General features: G+C 57.5%; 3 protein-coding genes across 3 annotated transcripts; 2 read left to right on the plus strand and 1 right to left on the minus strand.

Annotated features, from left to right (window-relative positions):
• Positions 1-7,474: 7,474 nt before the first annotated feature.
• SPRG_20514 (hypothetical protein) lies at positions 7,475-8,575 on the plus strand (the record flags this gene model as incomplete). Its single annotated transcript, XM_012347210.1, has 1 exon — positions 7,475-8,575. The coding sequence occupies one exon, from the start codon at positions 7,475-7,477 to the stop codon at positions 8,573-8,575; it is 1,101 nt and encodes a 366-aa protein (XP_012202600.1).
• A 2,015-nt stretch (positions 8,576-10,590) lies between these two features.
• Positions 10,591-12,283, minus strand: SPRG_20515 (hypothetical protein; the record flags this gene model as incomplete). Its single annotated transcript, XM_012347211.1, has 3 exons — positions 10,591-11,048; positions 11,099-11,408; positions 11,459-12,283. The coding sequence occupies 3 exons, from the start codon at positions 12,281-12,283 to the stop codon at positions 10,591-10,593; spliced, it is 1,593 nt and encodes a 530-aa protein (XP_012202601.1).
• Positions 12,284-13,447: 1,164 nt separating this feature from the next.
• On the plus strand, positions 13,448-14,372 carry SPRG_20516 (hypothetical protein; the record flags this gene model as incomplete). The annotated part of the gene is made up of 3 exons (XM_012347212.1): positions 13,448-13,480; positions 13,536-13,880; positions 13,926-14,372. 3 exons carry the CDS (start codon positions 13,448-13,450, stop codon positions 14,370-14,372), a joined length of 825 nt encoding a protein of 274 aa, XP_012202602.1.
• Between the last annotated feature and the right edge of the window lie 2,853 nt (positions 14,373-17,225).

Consider the following 17,225-nt stretch of genomic DNA (forward strand, 5'->3'; position numbering starts at 1 on the left):
ACGATAATCCTCCGTTCCCTCGGCCGTGTCTGCAGGACGTTACCCATGTAAGATGGCGCCGGACTCAGCGGCGGAGGCGACGGCAGCAAGCGCCCCGTACAAGTCGATACAAGCCTTGAAGTCGGGCAAATACCGTACGTCAAGACATAAAAGATCCAATCTACAACCAGAAAAAGTGATAGAATCTATCAACTGCGACGCAGCGTTGTGGCGACATTGACATCTTTCGATTTTCTCGCGCCTTGCACAATGGAACGCGCCCTGGTCCAATACCAGTACATGAACATCTGGGCAAATGCCGTCGGCGCCAACGTCCAATACGAGACGCTCTTGCAAGCCCTTCACGACGCGTGCCGCCCTCCGTCGCGGGCTGCAGACGTCATCGGCAGATTGATCCAAAACGCGCATGCTGCATCCACTGCGCACGGACAAGCGACACGCGGTGCGTACAACTGGTGCCACATGTCTGCGCCCTTGCTCTCCATGTACCTTGCGCAACGCGAAGAAGGCAACGAGGACCTTGCGGCAGCATGCCTGAAAATGCTGCAAGAAGGAGCACCCATTTTGGTCGACGCCAATACCAAGCTTGCCGCGAGCATGGATGCGCTCAGCAGCGTTGCTGGCGATGTTGCGATCCTGCAAACTCACGTGCAGAGCGACGTCGAGGCGGCACGGACCCAGCGCAACCTCGAGTACTTTACGAACGTGAAACCCGACGCGTTCGAAAAGACGTGGCGTACGCTCATCAACCTCATTCTCCCGGGCGTTGTCGATACACCGGGCAAAGCCGAGAAGCGTCGGCAAGATATCAACGACAAGCTCGACCAGCAATTGAAAGCGATCGAACAGCACTTGAGCGTTGTCAAGACCAACGTCGAGAGCGCCCAAAACGTCCTTCGTCTCGCTAATCCGGTGCTGAACCGTGATGCAAACACCCTGTCTTCGATGAACATCAATCGCTCGCTGTCGAGCTTCTATCTCTCGCTGCCCAGCCGCCGCCTCGAGCAGCTCGCCCCCGCACTCAGGAATCTCGTTGCTGAATGCAAGATGTACATGGACCTGTACGCCCAAACTCAATAGACCAGTGTGACCATGACGGTCGACACGTCGACTCTTCCCTACGTACCATAACATGACGACTTTGCTTTTCATACGTCAGAATACGGCAGTGAGCCTACTACACAGCTGCCTCGTGCCACCCGTGCAAACCTAGTGCCTAGCGTCATAGACACTTGACTAGGGCAGACGATTTCGACGGGTGTGACAAAATACCCAAGGACGCCGACTTCGTCTACCAAGTGATGCTCCGAGCGGTCAAGTGCCGCGCCCATTTGCACTGGCTCGACAGGGCCTCCTCTGCCCCGAGCACGAGTATATCCTCGTCGACTGCGACTTCATCAAGGACGTGTGGAGCACGCATCACATCGTCACGGTCCCTTTGGGCGTGACCTTGCCGACTACACTCTCAGACTACCTCTACTCGACGCAAAGACGGCGTCCAACATGCATCCATGCATCAAGCCGCGTGCCGCTACCTCTGGCCCGTGCTCCGCGCCTGCGTCTGGTTCAACGTCTGATGAGTCCGGAACAATCGTGTCTTTCGCGCCGACCTACCGCTGCCAAGTCCCTGGACGATTGCCGTCAAGGCGGCACGCGTCGCTCAACTGCACTTGCACCACAGCCTCGTCCAAGAGTCCAAGCAGCCTGCTCTTCGTCGGCTTCTCCGACTCCTCGCTCAACACGGGGACCGCGACGTCACCTCGTCCCGTGGATCGCGCTCCTGCCTCCGCCTGCCTAGATCAAGTTCCTCATTTGCCGCCGCTCGTCATTGGAAAGAGTGCATAACGTCGAGTCGCAAAGCATCATGAACACTCTAGTATTATACATCGTGCCAGAAGCAAACGGCTTACGCGGCGCGTTTAAGAAGCGGCGGATGTTCCTCCAAGTACGCCGTACAAAGAACCGAAAGCTCGCGGGCTTGCTGCTCCATGGTACGCAAAGGCATGTTGTCCAAGTTCATGAAGGTGAGGTTGACGGAGCGGCAGGACTGGATGGACGTGACGGTCTCGGCCTCGTCGCGAAGCTCGTTGAGGGCAGTCTCAATGCTCGTCGAGGTCTCGGTCGCATGATCACGGAGCTTGGTGAACTTAGCCTCCACGGTCGCGAGCTCCTTCTCGAGGCCAGCGCTGCACCACCAAGTGGTCACGGCACCCGTGACGACGCCGGCCGTCGCTCCAGTCGCCACGCCCGAAGGAATTGCACAAGCGAGACCGAATGGACCGACGACCATGCAGATCCCGCCGGCCATAGCGACACCGGCAACGGTCGTGGCCACCTTGGTCGCAAATCGGTCGGCAACCTCGCGTCGGGCCGCAGAGTTGACTTGGCAGTCGAGCTCGAATTGGGTGCAAAGCGACGTCAAGGAGCCACACGCTTCGTTGAAGCAGGTGGAACATGCTGCGAGATTCTCGAGCGCGTCCCGAAGACGTGCGTCGCCCTCATTGAGCGCCCGCAGACAACAATCCCGTGAGGCCGAATCAGACGCCGCACGCTCGCTCAACAAGACGAGAAGAATGCGTTCGCGCAAGTGCACCACTCACGAGCGCTGTTTCTTGCTCGTTGGAGGCGGTCGCGGCCGTTGCGGAGCTCGGTGATGATGGCAGCGACGTGGGGTGCAGCGGCCACGCTGAAGTCGCCCTCGTACGTTTCCAGCCACGCGAGAAGCTGGTTGCCGCGGAAGTCGTGTTGCAGACCCTGCATGAGGGCACGAAGCATTGCGCCTTGATTGCCCGCCATGTTTTGCAGCGCTACTCTCGTCGGCGGGAGAGGGTGCACCATTTCGTGGTGAGCAAGCAGAGCAAAATGCAGAATGCCCCGAAGTAGACCGGGACGATGTGTGCCATGTCCGGATATGGGCACCTCATACAGGACTTGATACGATGGCGCTGATTGGGCATCGCATTTGTAGGCGTCGCAGGAGCGTTACAAACGTCCCAAGTATCAAGTGACCGACCCATGTGACATGGGTCGGTCACATTTCTCGAATCCGCGGGGACATGGGCCATGTCCCCGCGGATTCGAGAAATGTAGCAGGGTACACTACAAGTGCGTGGATGCTAATGGTCACGGCCGCGAAACGTTCTCCCTCGAACCGAGCTCCTTTATCTAATCCATTTGAACGTCATGTTGATAGGGAAACATGCAGCGAATGGAACTCTACTTCATGGCTGCCGTAAACGCATCGCTTGCTTTGCATTCTATCAAGTGAAACTATCCAGTGTATATTGGAGGATGAAGATGGGCGCTATTGATAGCCTGATCGTAGCGTCACGATCTCGATTTGTTTTTGTTGCCAACTGCTATGAATCATGGCGCTCATCGAGGGCCCCAAGATTGTTCAGTGGATTCGGCTGCAGAACAATTCGCCAAGTGCCCAGAAAGAGGTCGAGGCTGCTGCCAGCGCCGAGAGCAACGCCACGACGACGAGCACACCGACACCACTCCAAGACGATTCCCCGTGTGATGCGGTGGCATCGATGCGCTGCGCAGGCTCACGGCTGCTGACGTGGATCGACTCGAAAACTTTCACCGGCAACAACAGCGTCCACTCATCAAGTGTTTACAACCTGCACCACATCTCAAACGTTGCGTTCTACGAGCGGTACCCGACCAAGCCGCTTCGCTTTTGGCTCGCTAAAGCTCTGTGGAGCCTTCTTGGTCCAATCCCTCCGCAGCGGATCCGACACCCTAGCCCACGATGGGTGCCCGAGTACTCTGTCCTGCAGCGGGCGCTGTAGAGTCCTTGTCCATGGATTCCAGCGGCTGCTGGGAGTTATCAAAGTCGACACCGAGGACCGTGATCCAGAAACTCATCGAGGTCGAGCACTTGATCGGCGACGTTGCCATGATACGTCGTGTGCAGTGGCCAAAGAAATGGCAAGTGCGAGGTGGTGTGGATAGCTCGTGTCGATCAATAAATGTTTGGACATGTGTACTTGATTTTTTGTATATAAGCTTATTTTGTTGCCATCGATGGACGAGGAGACGATGGCTGTTGATCATCATGTCGAAGGGATGTTCTGGCATGGAGCCGTTTGGTTCGTCACGAGAAAGTGCAAATTCAAACAATGTACTAAGAAGAGGATGTAGAGAAGATAGAAGGGATGGAGCGCTACTAGTAGGCGCCAGCGGTTGCCATGGGGTGTCTTGCCTGGAACTCGAGGCACTGCGCGATGAGTTGTTCACTCAATTCCTGCGCGCGCGTAAGGTTGCTCTCTTGGATCTGGACGAAGAGGACCGACGAGCGGCGCGTCGCATCGATGCGGCTGACTCGAATCTTGTCGTCTTTGATCACCTCGGTTGCCGCGTTCAGAACCGTTTGTGTCGTTTGAACCTTGCTTTCGACGTCGACCAGTTTGTTGGAAATGATGTCGAGGTGCTTCTGAATCGCGGGGCCAAAGTCCGCATCGGAGTTGTTCGCGGCCTTGTAGATGCACACGCCCGCGACGGTCACGACAGCGATTACGAGACCCAAGGGCCCCAAGATAGCAGTGGCGGTGGCGGACTCGGCCGCAGCCGCCGCCACCGCAGACGACTCGGCGACGAAGCCGACGAGAGACTGCGCGGCAAGATGGCCGGCACCACCGGCGATGCCCCCCATCGTCCCGGATTTAAGCATATTGCGATGCTTTTCCTCGGTGCGTGCCTTGAGCTGCTTGTAGTACTCGGTCGACGGGTCGAAATCGGCCTTGATTTGGACGAGAAGCTCCCGAAGCATTCCGGTCGCGATGTTGACGTTGAGCGACGCCTCCATGAGCTTCTGTTGTGCGGTTGCGAGCTGCTCCTGGCCTCTGATGAGGGCGTCGTGGCACGCGGCGGCGTCTCCGTCGTGTCCTGCCGCACGCGCCTCGATGTGCGCGCGGAGCAGTGGGATGGTAAAGTCGCACCAGTAGTAGACGGAGCGCACTGCCGCGGCGTGCGCATCGGCAGCGTTGAGCATGCTAGTTTTGATCGTGCCGAGAAGCCTTGCGGCTTGGATGGAAAAGTCGCCTTGGAAGTCGTCAAGGGCTATGAGGGTGTCGTTGGCGTCGAAAGTGGTGTCGATGCTCTGCATCCACGAGTGCACTGCGTAGAGCTCGGGTACGGTGACGCGAACCATCGAGCCAAGGAATAGCGGTGTGCGTAGCTCGGTCGACAAAAAAAAGTAATTCGATTTGTAAAAGCGCGTTGACACCTGGCACGTTGATTCGAAATGATCAAGTAGCAGGCAACACACGGAGAAGACATGCTGGATCGAGGCAGGACACGAATCCAGTTGTTTTGTGTGGCGATGGTACCAGCGCGCGCCTTCGCCTCAGCTGTGGCTGGTCTTGTCGATCGTCTTGCGTGGCCGGCTCCTTTTGCTTCTTCGCGACCATAAGCCCCTACGGCCTTGAACGCAATCCGAAATCGTCACAAGTCGGTCGACCAGCAGATGCGCGTGACTGGATTACATCGAGTTGATACAATTGTAAATTGTATCAACTCGATGTAGTCCAGGCACGGGTCAATTGTGCAGGTGGTGTCCGAGGTGACATGCTCCATCGGACGTCGATCGCTTTCCATCTTCGCTGCACGAAATGCCACCGCTCTCTACAAAGGACCAGTAGAATCCATAACGTTGTTGTTGCTGAGCTGCGTCAACCGATGGGCTCACCACGTACTGTACGTACGATTGACGTGTGCGGCTTGAAAAACGACGTTAATCATTCGGTGCACTCAATCCAAAGCTAAACTATCAAGTTGGATGCCTCCCAGCCTGTCGATTTTGCGGATGTACAGTGTAGCACGAATCGTCATTTTTCAATTTCCTTTGTAGACCTCCAATGGAACTCACTGCCCCGACGACCACAGCCTCACGGACACTTAGGCTTCAAACCCTCACCGACGCCATCGCCCCGGGGTACCAAGGCAGTCCCATCGTCGAGTGGCTGCAAAGCTGCGACACCGACTTCTCTCCTGCGGCCATGCCATTCGTCACTGAAATACTCACACAATTGCTCAACGGCCACGACTGCTACACCGACGCGACGCAGACCGTCCTCGCCTGGTGCATGCTCGTCACAGACGCGCTCCCGCTCTTCCTCGCGTCCACGTCGGACCAAACCCAAGCCATCTGCCTTCAGCATCTCAACGAAGGCGACGATCTACTCCAGAACGCGCTCAAAGCACTCGAGCAGTGCGCACTCCACTTCAACGCCGCCATCGGCAAGCTCAAAACGCTCCAGAGACAGCTCGGTGCGGACTTTGACCGCGACAGCGCGTACCACGAAAAGCTCGTTGACCAGGCCGTCGACAAATGGAAGACCTGCAGCCACGTCGGGGGTGCAGCCATCGGTGCGTTGTTTTGCATTCCGCTCGGTTTACTCGGTCTTGCGCTGGTGGTCCCCGCTGCTCTTCTTGCCGGGGAGGCCTCGGAAGCCGTCATTCGCGCAGCGTGGCGCGACGAGGTCAGCAACCAATTGACGACGGTCAACACCAAGCTCAAGACGTTGACTGCGCATGTGACCTCGACGAAAAAAGCCATCGACTACGCGCTGAGCGTCCAGAGACACGAGGCCGAGGCGATCACATCGCTCGACGCCAACCGGTCAGTGAATGCAACCTACCTCGGCTTGGCCAACATGCCGCTTCGGTCGATTCGTCCCGAGGCTGAGAACCTTGTGAACATGTGCAACGCGTACATTGAAGCACACCAAGAGGCGACCACAACGTCCGACGATCCGTGAGCGACTAGTATCTTCTCCACGAAGGATACAAAAACGTACTACGATGTTGCAATGCATGGAGCCACAACCATACTAGTAGATGGCTAATGAAATCATTTTTACATGCACCGGATGTACCATACTGGCATGTCCAGATCATGCCTCGCAGCCACTAACATCTTGTCCGCAGCATGCGAGCCGTCCATATTCCGATGGCTAGCGTTGGGCACAAATCGCTTCGATTGCCTTGGATCCGAAAGCGCTTGACCACAAGCCCTTGGCCATTTTGTATCAAGGCGATATCTCGATACTAGTACATAATTCTTGAACCATTCCAGATCCACCTGTTTCAGCCAAGCGTTTTGATGTCCTGTGCCCGCGGGTGTAAAGCCCGAGCGAGCGGGACATCCGAGAGACAAAGCACCGCGAAGTATCGGTGTTATTCCACTTGAAATAGTGCTTGGATGTTATTATTACTTTGACCATGTGCTCTGGAATGGAGCAAGAATTAACGTACCGAGAGCCAGTGTTTGACCCCTGGCCCTTGACGTGTCCAGTTGATATCTCGATACGTCATCGTGTCTGGAAGAAAGGCCACTTGATACTTTGTGTCACGTTACAAAAAACTTCGGCACAAAGAAAGGCCCGGCAATTCTGTCATGTGATTGGCTGAAATTATCCATGCGACGTAGGGATTGCACTTTCAATGCCATTGACCAACGAGCCCCATGCATCGCAAGTACTATTGTCTCGCTGCCTTCTCGGGCGTTGTGGGCGGCGTTGCGGGCATCGTCACGGCGTCGCAACGCCCAGATCCCTCCACGTCCAAGCTGCTTGGTGGTGCCATTTGTTTCGTCGCACTCGTCGGCAGCGCGGTGCTGTGCAGCGGAATCACGGGTGACAAGCCTGTTCCCACCATCACGCGCGATGAATTTGCAGCACTCTTAAAGGCGCTGCCTGGGGACGTCTCCACAAACCTGCTGCAGCTGGCTGCGCCTTGCGAACCCGTCATTGCTGCCTTGCACAAGCTACGCCTTGGCCTGCTCATCTACGTCCAGCACCTCGACGACGCCGCTACGCCCAAGGGATTTTTTTACCAGCTCCTCGGCTTCATCGACGGCTTCATGCGCTTCTGTCCACGCAACGGCGCCAAACTCATCGGCGCCATCACGACGCAGTCGCTCAACGCCCGCGACGGCTACGAAAAGGCGTCCCGGGAAGTCTACTTTTGGTGCGTGTCGGCCTTGCCGCTGCTCGACTCGTTCATCGACGCCTTGCAGCACGAACACACGGACGACGCGCAGACGCTCCTGCTTGCCGTCTACGAAAACGGCGCCACGATCATGCGCACGGTCGCATTGGCGCTCGCCACCACGGAGAAGCAACTGACCGGCGCCAAGGCCAACGTCATTGCTTTGAGCAGCACGTGCTTGGCCACGGACAGCTCCGAGACGCCGGTCAAGAGCGCGCCCGCGACGAAACGCTTGACCGCACCGGACGCTACGACGGCCCGCGCAGTGTCCCTCGTGCAGTTCGACAACCTCGTGGCTTTGGCTGAAGCCAAGACACTGCCGCCGGTGATGGAGGCTTCGTCGACGCTGGCGACGTTGCTTCTCGGGCTCGCGCACCAGATCGAGTCAATGGTCCAAGCCATCCGGTCGGACTGGCAGCAACTCGCGCAGACCAACGTCATCCACGAGATCGAGAGCGAGATGCGCCAGCCCAAGCTTCTCCAGCTGCTCGACGAGGCGACGATCGAGGCGTACATCACATCGGCCAAGGCGCTCAAGGCGGCGTGCAACCAGTTCATGGAGCATCATCGCATCTAACGATAGAATTCAATAGTCCAACGACTACTCATGCAATAGACATAGTACCGTTATACGATCGCAGTAGACCGGACATTTCGATGCACTTTATTGTCTTCGATGCACCGACAACGACGTGTGCAGAACGTTTGCCCACGTGGCAGCGTCCTGGCGCGATATGTTCCCGGACACATGGGAGGTTCCGGATACCGTGCCACTTTGCACCTTGCCAGCATGCAGGGCGGCAACAAGGTACGCCGTGCGGCGATGGACCGCGCCGCGTACAGCTGTCGGCGTAGGGCATCGGCCTCGAGTCGACGCGGCACCTCGCCGAGCGCTTTCCCGAGAGCATCGTTCTGCTTGGTGCGCGCAGCGTCGCCAACGGCCACGCCGACGCCAACGTCCGCACGCTCTGCATCAACGTCGCGACTGTGTCGTCCGTGGAGGCGGCGGCCGAGTACGTCGTCTCACAGTATGACCGCGTCGATGGGCTCGTGCAGAACGCCGGTGTCGTCGGGGACGTGCCCTTCGACGTCAACCTCTTGGCGTTGACGCTGTATTTGACGCCTTCCGCCCTCTCCTCGTACCTTCTTCTCTCTTTACAACATAGCGAGACATCGCGGTATGCGTGGTCTGCGGCAACGAGGACACGCGATCGCTAGTCCGTGATGCGCCATACATCGGTACAGGGATCGAACCCCAGCGGTGCAGCAAAGAAAAGCATGCAATACAGACATTCATTTCGAATTCCGACGGTGCGGGGTAAGGTATGCAGATACAACGAGGTGTCGAGTCTGGACGGACTCAGTCAGCTTTGCTTGTCCGAATGTCGATCGCAATCGTGTCGTCCGCGCCTGCTTCTGTGGTCTGCATAGCACAGAGCATCGACGCCACCGCGTCACAAGGGCAAGCGTCTTGGAGTGCTGTCGGTGGGCTGATCGTCGTGGCGTCGGCCGGGGCGTCGCTCTCAGCGCTGCTAGCAGCCTCGGGCTCTTCCTCGGCACGTGGCGCATCGCTCTCCGGCGCTGGGCTTGTCGGCGGCACTACCTCGAGCTGCGTCAAGACCAGAAGCGACTGCAGCGAGGTGCGAAAGTCGAGCGTATGCGTCGGTTGGATCTTGCACACCGGGGCACCGATGAAATGGCTCGTCGTGTCGTGAAAGCGTTTCTTGGAGCGGCCACAGCCGGGGTACGCCAGCGCCACGTCGAGCACGTGCTGCAAGAAGCGTTCGAGCGGCAGGGCTCGCTCCGACATGTGTCGCACGCGCGCCGGCCATCGTCGCGGCGGGAACGGGACCGCCTTGATCGCCGTGCGCACGGCTGCGCAGCGACGGCAGGCGCACGCCGCCTGAATTTGAGATAGCAGCGCATCGCGGAGCGCGACAAACTGGCTGTAGCGCTTGGAGCACTGCGTCTTCTGCCGCGTCTCGGGCACGACGAGCTCCATGTCGTAGCGCAGTTGGCGCTGCTCGGTCGCGCCCTGGACGATGACGAGCCCGACAAAGTTGACGACAATGGCCTCGGTCGCATCGGCCGTCGAGGGTGGAGTGGGCTTGGGCGTCGGCGCCGCCGCTGGCTGGAGCCACCGCGGTAGGAAGCGTCGCATGGACGCCAAATGAAAAATGGAAGCTGGAAGTTCGAACGCATCTCGTCCGCCAATGAAACGGCCAGGCAAGGTCGTTCTCGTCGTTGATTGGCAGATCCACGAATCTCGACAAGCGAATCAAACGCGCCATTTTGGATCTTGCACGGGCACGCTACATGATCACCTATAAAGCGTTCAGTAAGCTCATGTTGATCAAGGATCCGAAACGATTCTACACCAGCGCGCTCAACTCGCATTGTGACGTCGACGGCGAAGTCAGCATCTGCACGAGAGAGATGGGAGCTTTCAGTCCGCACCTTCAGGTTGCGATCACGGGCTAAAAGTTTAAGTACGTTAGCGTAGGGATCGACGTATCACATAGACGGCTTGTACGCTGTGGCTCGTCCAGACAACAACATCAAGTGCTGCAAATCATGTCATGCAATGACGCATCACATGCACCAGACCGAGGGCACCACTGGTCGGCGGATCTCGCAGTGTCTGGAGATCGCGGCGGTGACCGACCCTTGAGGCGTCGGGAACGTCACTTTGGCCGGCAGCACGAGCTCGTTGACAATATAGCGGGACGGCGTCGGTCCTTCGACCACCGTAAGCGCGCTCGGCCCTGCGTTCCCGTCGAGGACGGCCAAGAGACTGAGCCGAATCTTCACTTCAAGGACATCGTCTCGGTAGCAGAGCAAGAAGACGTCCGACCCTCTCAAACTAATTGTCGGGCTCGCTTGATAGGCAGGGTTGACCTCGAAGAGCTTGTAGACACTGCCACCCCGCGTCTCCGATGCTGCGTCGACCTGGTGCTGGCAAAAGCACGAGAGCATGAGTCGGTTCTTGAGGTTGTTGAAGTGATGACTCGCGAAATCGCGCGGGAGCACCGAGGCGCGTCGGTGCAGCCCTACGAAAATCCATTCCAAATCACTTCAAACCATAAGTCGGTTTCGATACATTGCCGGTAGCGCGGCGCGCCAAAGCCGTACATGAGCGGCAAGCACGCAATCACGAGCGTGTAGAGCGCACAGCCGATCGCCATTTCATTTTCTTGACCGCGCACAGCTTCCGGCACCGCGACGAGGAAGAGCCAGTGATACATGCGCGTCATGAAGGCGACGTTGCCACTCACCCACGAGAAGATCGGGCCGTAGATCGTGACGGCGACCGCGACGAGCGTCGGGTCCACTTCGACAAAGAGGTGTTCCTTGTGCCATCGCTTGAGCCCGTACGCGGTAGCACAGAGCGCGCAGTAGGCAAACCAGACCTAGTTTCATCCACTGCTTTCGCCTTGTCAATCAAAACAGAAGCACGTACGGTGCGGGACAGATAGAGCACATTGATCCAGAGCACGTCGAGGTCGCCGTTCTGCGACGCCCTTAAAATCGAGACGCCAACGTTGCTTGTGCTGAGCCAAATGTCGACAAGAAATGCCAGCGCGACTTTAAGGTCGACAAGGATCAGCGCGGTCGGATCGCCGAGCACCACTTCGTAGCGCCAAGCGGCGGCGTCGCATCGGATGGACGCATGGCCGTGGGCTCGAACGCCGGCCTCCAGTGCAACGCAGTGGCGGTAGTAGCAACGCCACATGCGCCAGAGCACAAAGAGCGTCAGCAGAATGCGGTAGCACAACTTGAGCCACAAGAACGACTGGAACCGAGTCGCTGCGTACGTGTATGTGAGCGTGACGATATTGGATGCGTTGGACCCGTGAAGGGCGTCGCTGGGCGTGAGCCAGAGACATGAAGTCCCAAACGTGATGGTGGCCACCTTGTCGTAAAAGCACGACCCGTTGGCGGTGACGTCGGCCAGAGACGCATTCCCGGGCGATGCGAGCGCGCAGACGATGTCCATTTCCGGCTCGGTATAGTAGAGGAGCCCGGGCATTCCCAAGAGCATCTTCGGAAGGCACTGGGACCGATGCAGTTGCCTTGGGTACGGAAACGGAATCGTGGTGCGAAGCACTTGGACGTCGTTGGTGCGGTCGTAGTGGTAGGCAGCGTGCATCGGAAGCGTCGTCGCGGTGTAGACGCGCCGGTTGTGCGCCAGCGACTGCGTGTTGAAGTCGGAATAGTTGGCAAACGAGCTGTTGAGCAGCGGCGGCGCGCGCCACGGAAGGTACTCGGAGATGTACGCCTTCATGGGCTACATGGAATGTCAAGACACGACGGAATGGAGGGGGAGAGCGACCATCGAGACGAGGTTGAGAAACGAGCAAAAGCTCAGGAAGAGACCGACTGTGTTGCGCTTGACTCGGTACGGAGCATGACGCAAGTCGGCCACCTGGGCCATGGGTGGTCCGCCTTTCTAAAGCTGGGCGCGGGCGTTTCAGCAAGTGCAGACAATATAAGCTTCGTGCTTACGTGTTTCCAAGAATGCGACGTGTCGTGTGGTCATAAGAAGCGATTTACCGTAGGCTTATGCACCAAGACACACCTAGGTCAAGGTCGACCCGCAACATTTTCATATTGCAGTAGTGTTATCGGTCTGGTAAGGCCGCTAGGAGACTCGATACTCGCTAGAGGTAGCCCCTGGGTACATATTGTAGCTATATGTAGCCTGCCATCACGTACGAGGCAGTCCCTTGTCGTGTTACAGTGGAGAGCAAACTCGACTCGTTCCAGTAGGGTGATGTCGGGTGCTTGTTGTAGGCCATCAACGTGCTTTAATCTCGATACTGCCTCTACATGCACCAGGCCAACGCAATCGCCGGTCGCTGGAGCTCGACGCGCTTGGCCGCGACGGACCCAATCGTGCGAGGACGCATTGTCAACGTCATGCTGGGGGCACGACTTGAGGTATTCCACACATGCAGCTCCGGGGTCTCAGATTGCACATTGCGCTCTCAACTGACAGCTCTTAGACCTTGATTGTACCAAAATACGGTACTGCCTTGTGTAGAGTCCACACGAAGTCAACGTGTTGAACGAGTTCCAGCTGCCAAGAGCCTCCGCGCATCTATGGTCCCGTGGTACTAGTCCTGCACACTCGGCGACGTCGGGTTGCGGCGTCAAGGCGGCTGCCAGCGTTGCAACGGTGCCGATGCATCTTGAGTTCAAGCTCGCCATACGTGTCGCCTCCAGCGCTCGGAAAACGACTTGCAGTGGTTTTGAATCGCGTCAAGCAAGAATGCACAAGGAGGAGGATGGGCACGGATGATCTGGAAGGTCCAAAGCAGCCAATCACGATGCCGCAACATGAGATCTGGCCATGTCATTGGCGGACGCATAGACACGTTTCACAAACGCGCCAATCCGGACCGACCATGGACATCCTGGAAAGGCTGGCATTTGCCAATCCACAAGCATGACCGTGTACCTCGTGACGGGCGGCAACCGGGTGCGTCAACGACGACGACTGCGGACGACTGGCTAAGGCGACGACGACGGTGTAGGGCATCGGCTACGACACAGTGCGCCTGCTCTCAGAGCGCGACCCGGCTGGCACCGTGCTCCTCGGGTGCCGCTGCGCGGACGCTGGCGCCGACGCCATCGCACGCATGCAAGTCGAGAACCCGGCGTGCACCTACAGCAACATCGCCACGGTCCTCATTGACGTGACGAGCGCGGCGTCCATCTTGGCAGCAGTCGCGCTCGTTGAAGCTCGGCACGGACACCTCGACGTCCTCATCAACAATGCTGGCATCCTCGGCTGTCCAGAAGAGGGCGGCCCCGAGATGTGCTTCCGCGTCAACGTCTTTGGCGTGTACAACACGACCGAAGCCTTCTCGTCCATCATGGTACTTCAGGTTCTTGCGCGCTCTTATGCTGACTCGTCGCTTTAGATTCCAGGGCAGGCCAAGGTCATTGTGCTCTCGACGGAAATGGTCGCCTGGACTTGCTACGAAATGCCGTCGGCGCTGCAAGCGCTCTTCCTCTCCGACCAAGACATGACGATCGAGCGCGTCAAGCAGCTCTGCGACGACTGGCTCCACGGTGACGGCGCCGCCTTCGCGTGGCCCGCGCCGTCGACGACGTATGGCCCGTACGTCATTGCGAACGCCCTCACGCTGGCCATGATGCGCACGTGGGCGCACGGGAATCAGAAAGGCGTCCATACCGTCCTCGTCTGCCCCGGCAATTGCTCGACCGACATGACGCACTACCACGGGTGTCGGACGTCGACGCAAGGCGCCGAGAGCGTCCTGTTTCCCGTATTTCACGCCACCGAGAATGGCGGCTTGTACTATAACGGTGTGCCACTGTCCTTGTGCGCACCGCGCCCGCAGTAGTCTCGATTGAATTTAACCAGTATGAAGTGTTTTTCTTGTGCATTTTGCCTCTACTGATGTGGCATCTTGAACGATTCCATCCATCGAGAGTAGTTTGCGCCAGTACATCAATTCTTGGAGAGACTAGAGTACAAAAAAGATTCCTCATAAATGCGTTTTCAAGCGAACGAGGTCGCGGCAATCAAGTGAGTGGAACTGTTCCGTCAGACGGTCAAAGCTGCCAACTCGGACACGCCCCAACATTTTGATTTAACGTTATTTGTTACATTTTGACCATGCACCGCAACGGCAGGCGTTAGCCTTGTCGATCCGAAATCCAAACTTTTGCAACCTTCTCCAATCGCTGTGATATTTTCAGGGGTGCTTTCTTTAGCTCGAGAGAGGCTGTATGCCACACAAGGACAGTGACACACCGTTTTAGTACAAGTCTTGTACTATAACGGTGTGTCACTGTCCTTGTGTGCACTGCGCCCGCTGTCGTCTCGATTGAATTTATGTTTATTTTGTAGTTTGCCTCCAATAAACAGGTCCCGTGCGGGGTGAGCTGGCAGGCACTTTTGAATGCGACGCGTTGACGACCGGTATTTGCGACGACGGCGCTTGCTGCAGTCTTCGCGCGCTTCTGCAATCGCACCTACTAGTATGGACCGGGCGTCGCGAATAGAAATACTAGGTCCATCCCATGGGTCCATCCTGTGTTCTTAGCTCCTTGCAGCAATACTACGTGGTCGGCTTGAACCAGTATCCGATAGAAACGACATACTCGCTTCACATCAACTCGCTTCTTGCATGCAAATGATCAAGTCAGCTATCAAGTCGCGATCAAGTACCCCATCCGGATGCGTGTCCGCTCCACCAATCAAATACAAGTACCGATTTTATCCGACTGAGAATTATCAAGATGCTCGCACGCGCCTTTGCACTTCATTTTCAGATTGGACAAATGACTGGGTGCTTGGAGGCGTTGTCAAGTTTTATGCGCAAGTGCAACAGTTTGTGCTGCCTACGTTCCGGCAACGTCGACATCACCACGACCTCGGTTTCGCTTCGCCGACTTGCCGCGTTGAAAGCCGCGCTGCCCAAGAAAGTCCAAGCCAACAAATTACTCGAAACCGAACGCAGCGACGGCTTCATTCCAGCTCTGCACAAGCTGCGCCGCGGCCTTCTCATCTACGACCAGCACCTCGACGACGCCGCGACACCCAAGCAATTTTTTGACCAGCTCCTCAAATTCATCGACGACTTCGTGCCCTGTTGTCCTCGCGACGGCGCTGATCTCATCGGCGCCATCACGACGCAGTCGCTCAACGCCCGCGACGGCTACGAGAAAGCGTCCCGGGAAGTCTACTTTTGGTGCGTGTCGGCCTTGCCGCTGCTCGACTCGTTCATCGACGCCTTGCAGCACGAACACACAGCCGACGCGCAGACGCTCCTGCTTGCCGTCTACGAAAACGGCGCCACGATCATGCGCACGGTCGCATTGGCGCTCGCCACCACAGAGAAGCAACTGACCGGCGCCAAGGCCCACGTGATGGCCTTGAGCGCGTGCTTGGCCACGGGCAGCTGCGAGGCGTCGACGGGCAACGACCGCCGCCAGCTCGCTTACTCAACAACGTCAATGAGCGAGCCGCTTCTACCACTTACAAAACCGGCGGCCGACTCACTCACGACGTTGTACGGTCAACCAGCAGCATCCGAGATGGAGGTGCAGCTATCGCATCTGCTTCAACAGCTGGCAGAACGAATGGATTCCATGCTCCTTGGTATCGTGTTTGGATGGAAACAACTGCAGCAGACGCGCGTCGTTGAGACGCTGGACGACGAGCGTCGCCAGCCAAATCTGCTCAAGTGCCTCGACGAGTCGACGACCGAGGCGTACAAGACTTTGGCAACAGCGTTGCGAGCAGCCTGCAGCGACTTCATGTGTCGCCATGCGCACCACCGAGCTGGTGCCGTCTATTAGTCGCGACCACTAACGATCTCAACACGTTGTATATTTCTTCGGCAACCAACACATTATTTGATATTGCAGCGCGCGCTGTCGGGTCGACGCTGTCTTGCGCGTGTCAAACTGTCGTCATATCGTCCCTTCCGTTGTCTCATGATGTCCCGAGCTCGAGCGACAAGCATGCGAAATGACGTGGCAGGCTCCGAGCGCAGATACGTACGACAATCCATTCCAGAGTGGCGCGACGACTAGGGAAACGCACCAACAGTGCATTGGTCGAAGCGACGCGTGCTGTAATACATTAGACACAGACCATGCACGGACTCTTGTCTGTCGGCTCTAGAGTCTCGGCGACCAACACACACTGGGCGCGTGCGGCCGCTTTCCACTGGCGAGCCATTTACGTCCGCAATGCAACGCGCCGGTCAGCGAGAGCGGCCAAGGGGCCGGGCCACGCCTTGCTCGTCCACACACTGCGGGGCTCGCATTCACGGTAGAGACTTTGCAGAGGCGGCGCCGCCGCGTTGATGTCCGGTAGGAGGTCCACCGTGTTGGTAGTCGAGAGGCTATGGCCCTGGATGTCGAGGCGCTCGAGCGGTTGGAGCTGCGGAATGGACTGCAAGAGCACCCGCCAATCCCCCACGTGCAAGCTGCTGTACGTGATCGAGAGCACGCAAAACCCTGGACATAGCGCTAGAGTACGCAGAAAGGGCGACAGCCGGCCCGGCAAACGCTTCAACTCGAGGTGCTTGAGGTGTGCGATCTCTGGCAGAAGCGATATGAGCGCAGTGCTTGGAAGCTCACAAGTTTGACAGGTGCTCAAATGACGTGGCGCCACCTCCGTCGAGCACGGTCCAGGTAAGATCTTAAATTTGGATCATAGCAAGCATTCTGCGATAGTACGG

This window comes from Saprolegnia parasitica (genome assembly GCF_000151545.1).
Source record: "Saprolegnia parasitica CBS 223.65 unplaced genomic scaffold supercont2.34, whole genome shotgun sequence".
In the NCBI taxonomy this organism is placed as follows: domain Eukaryota; phylum Oomycota; class Saprolegniomycetes; order Saprolegniales; family Saprolegniaceae; genus Saprolegnia; species Saprolegnia parasitica.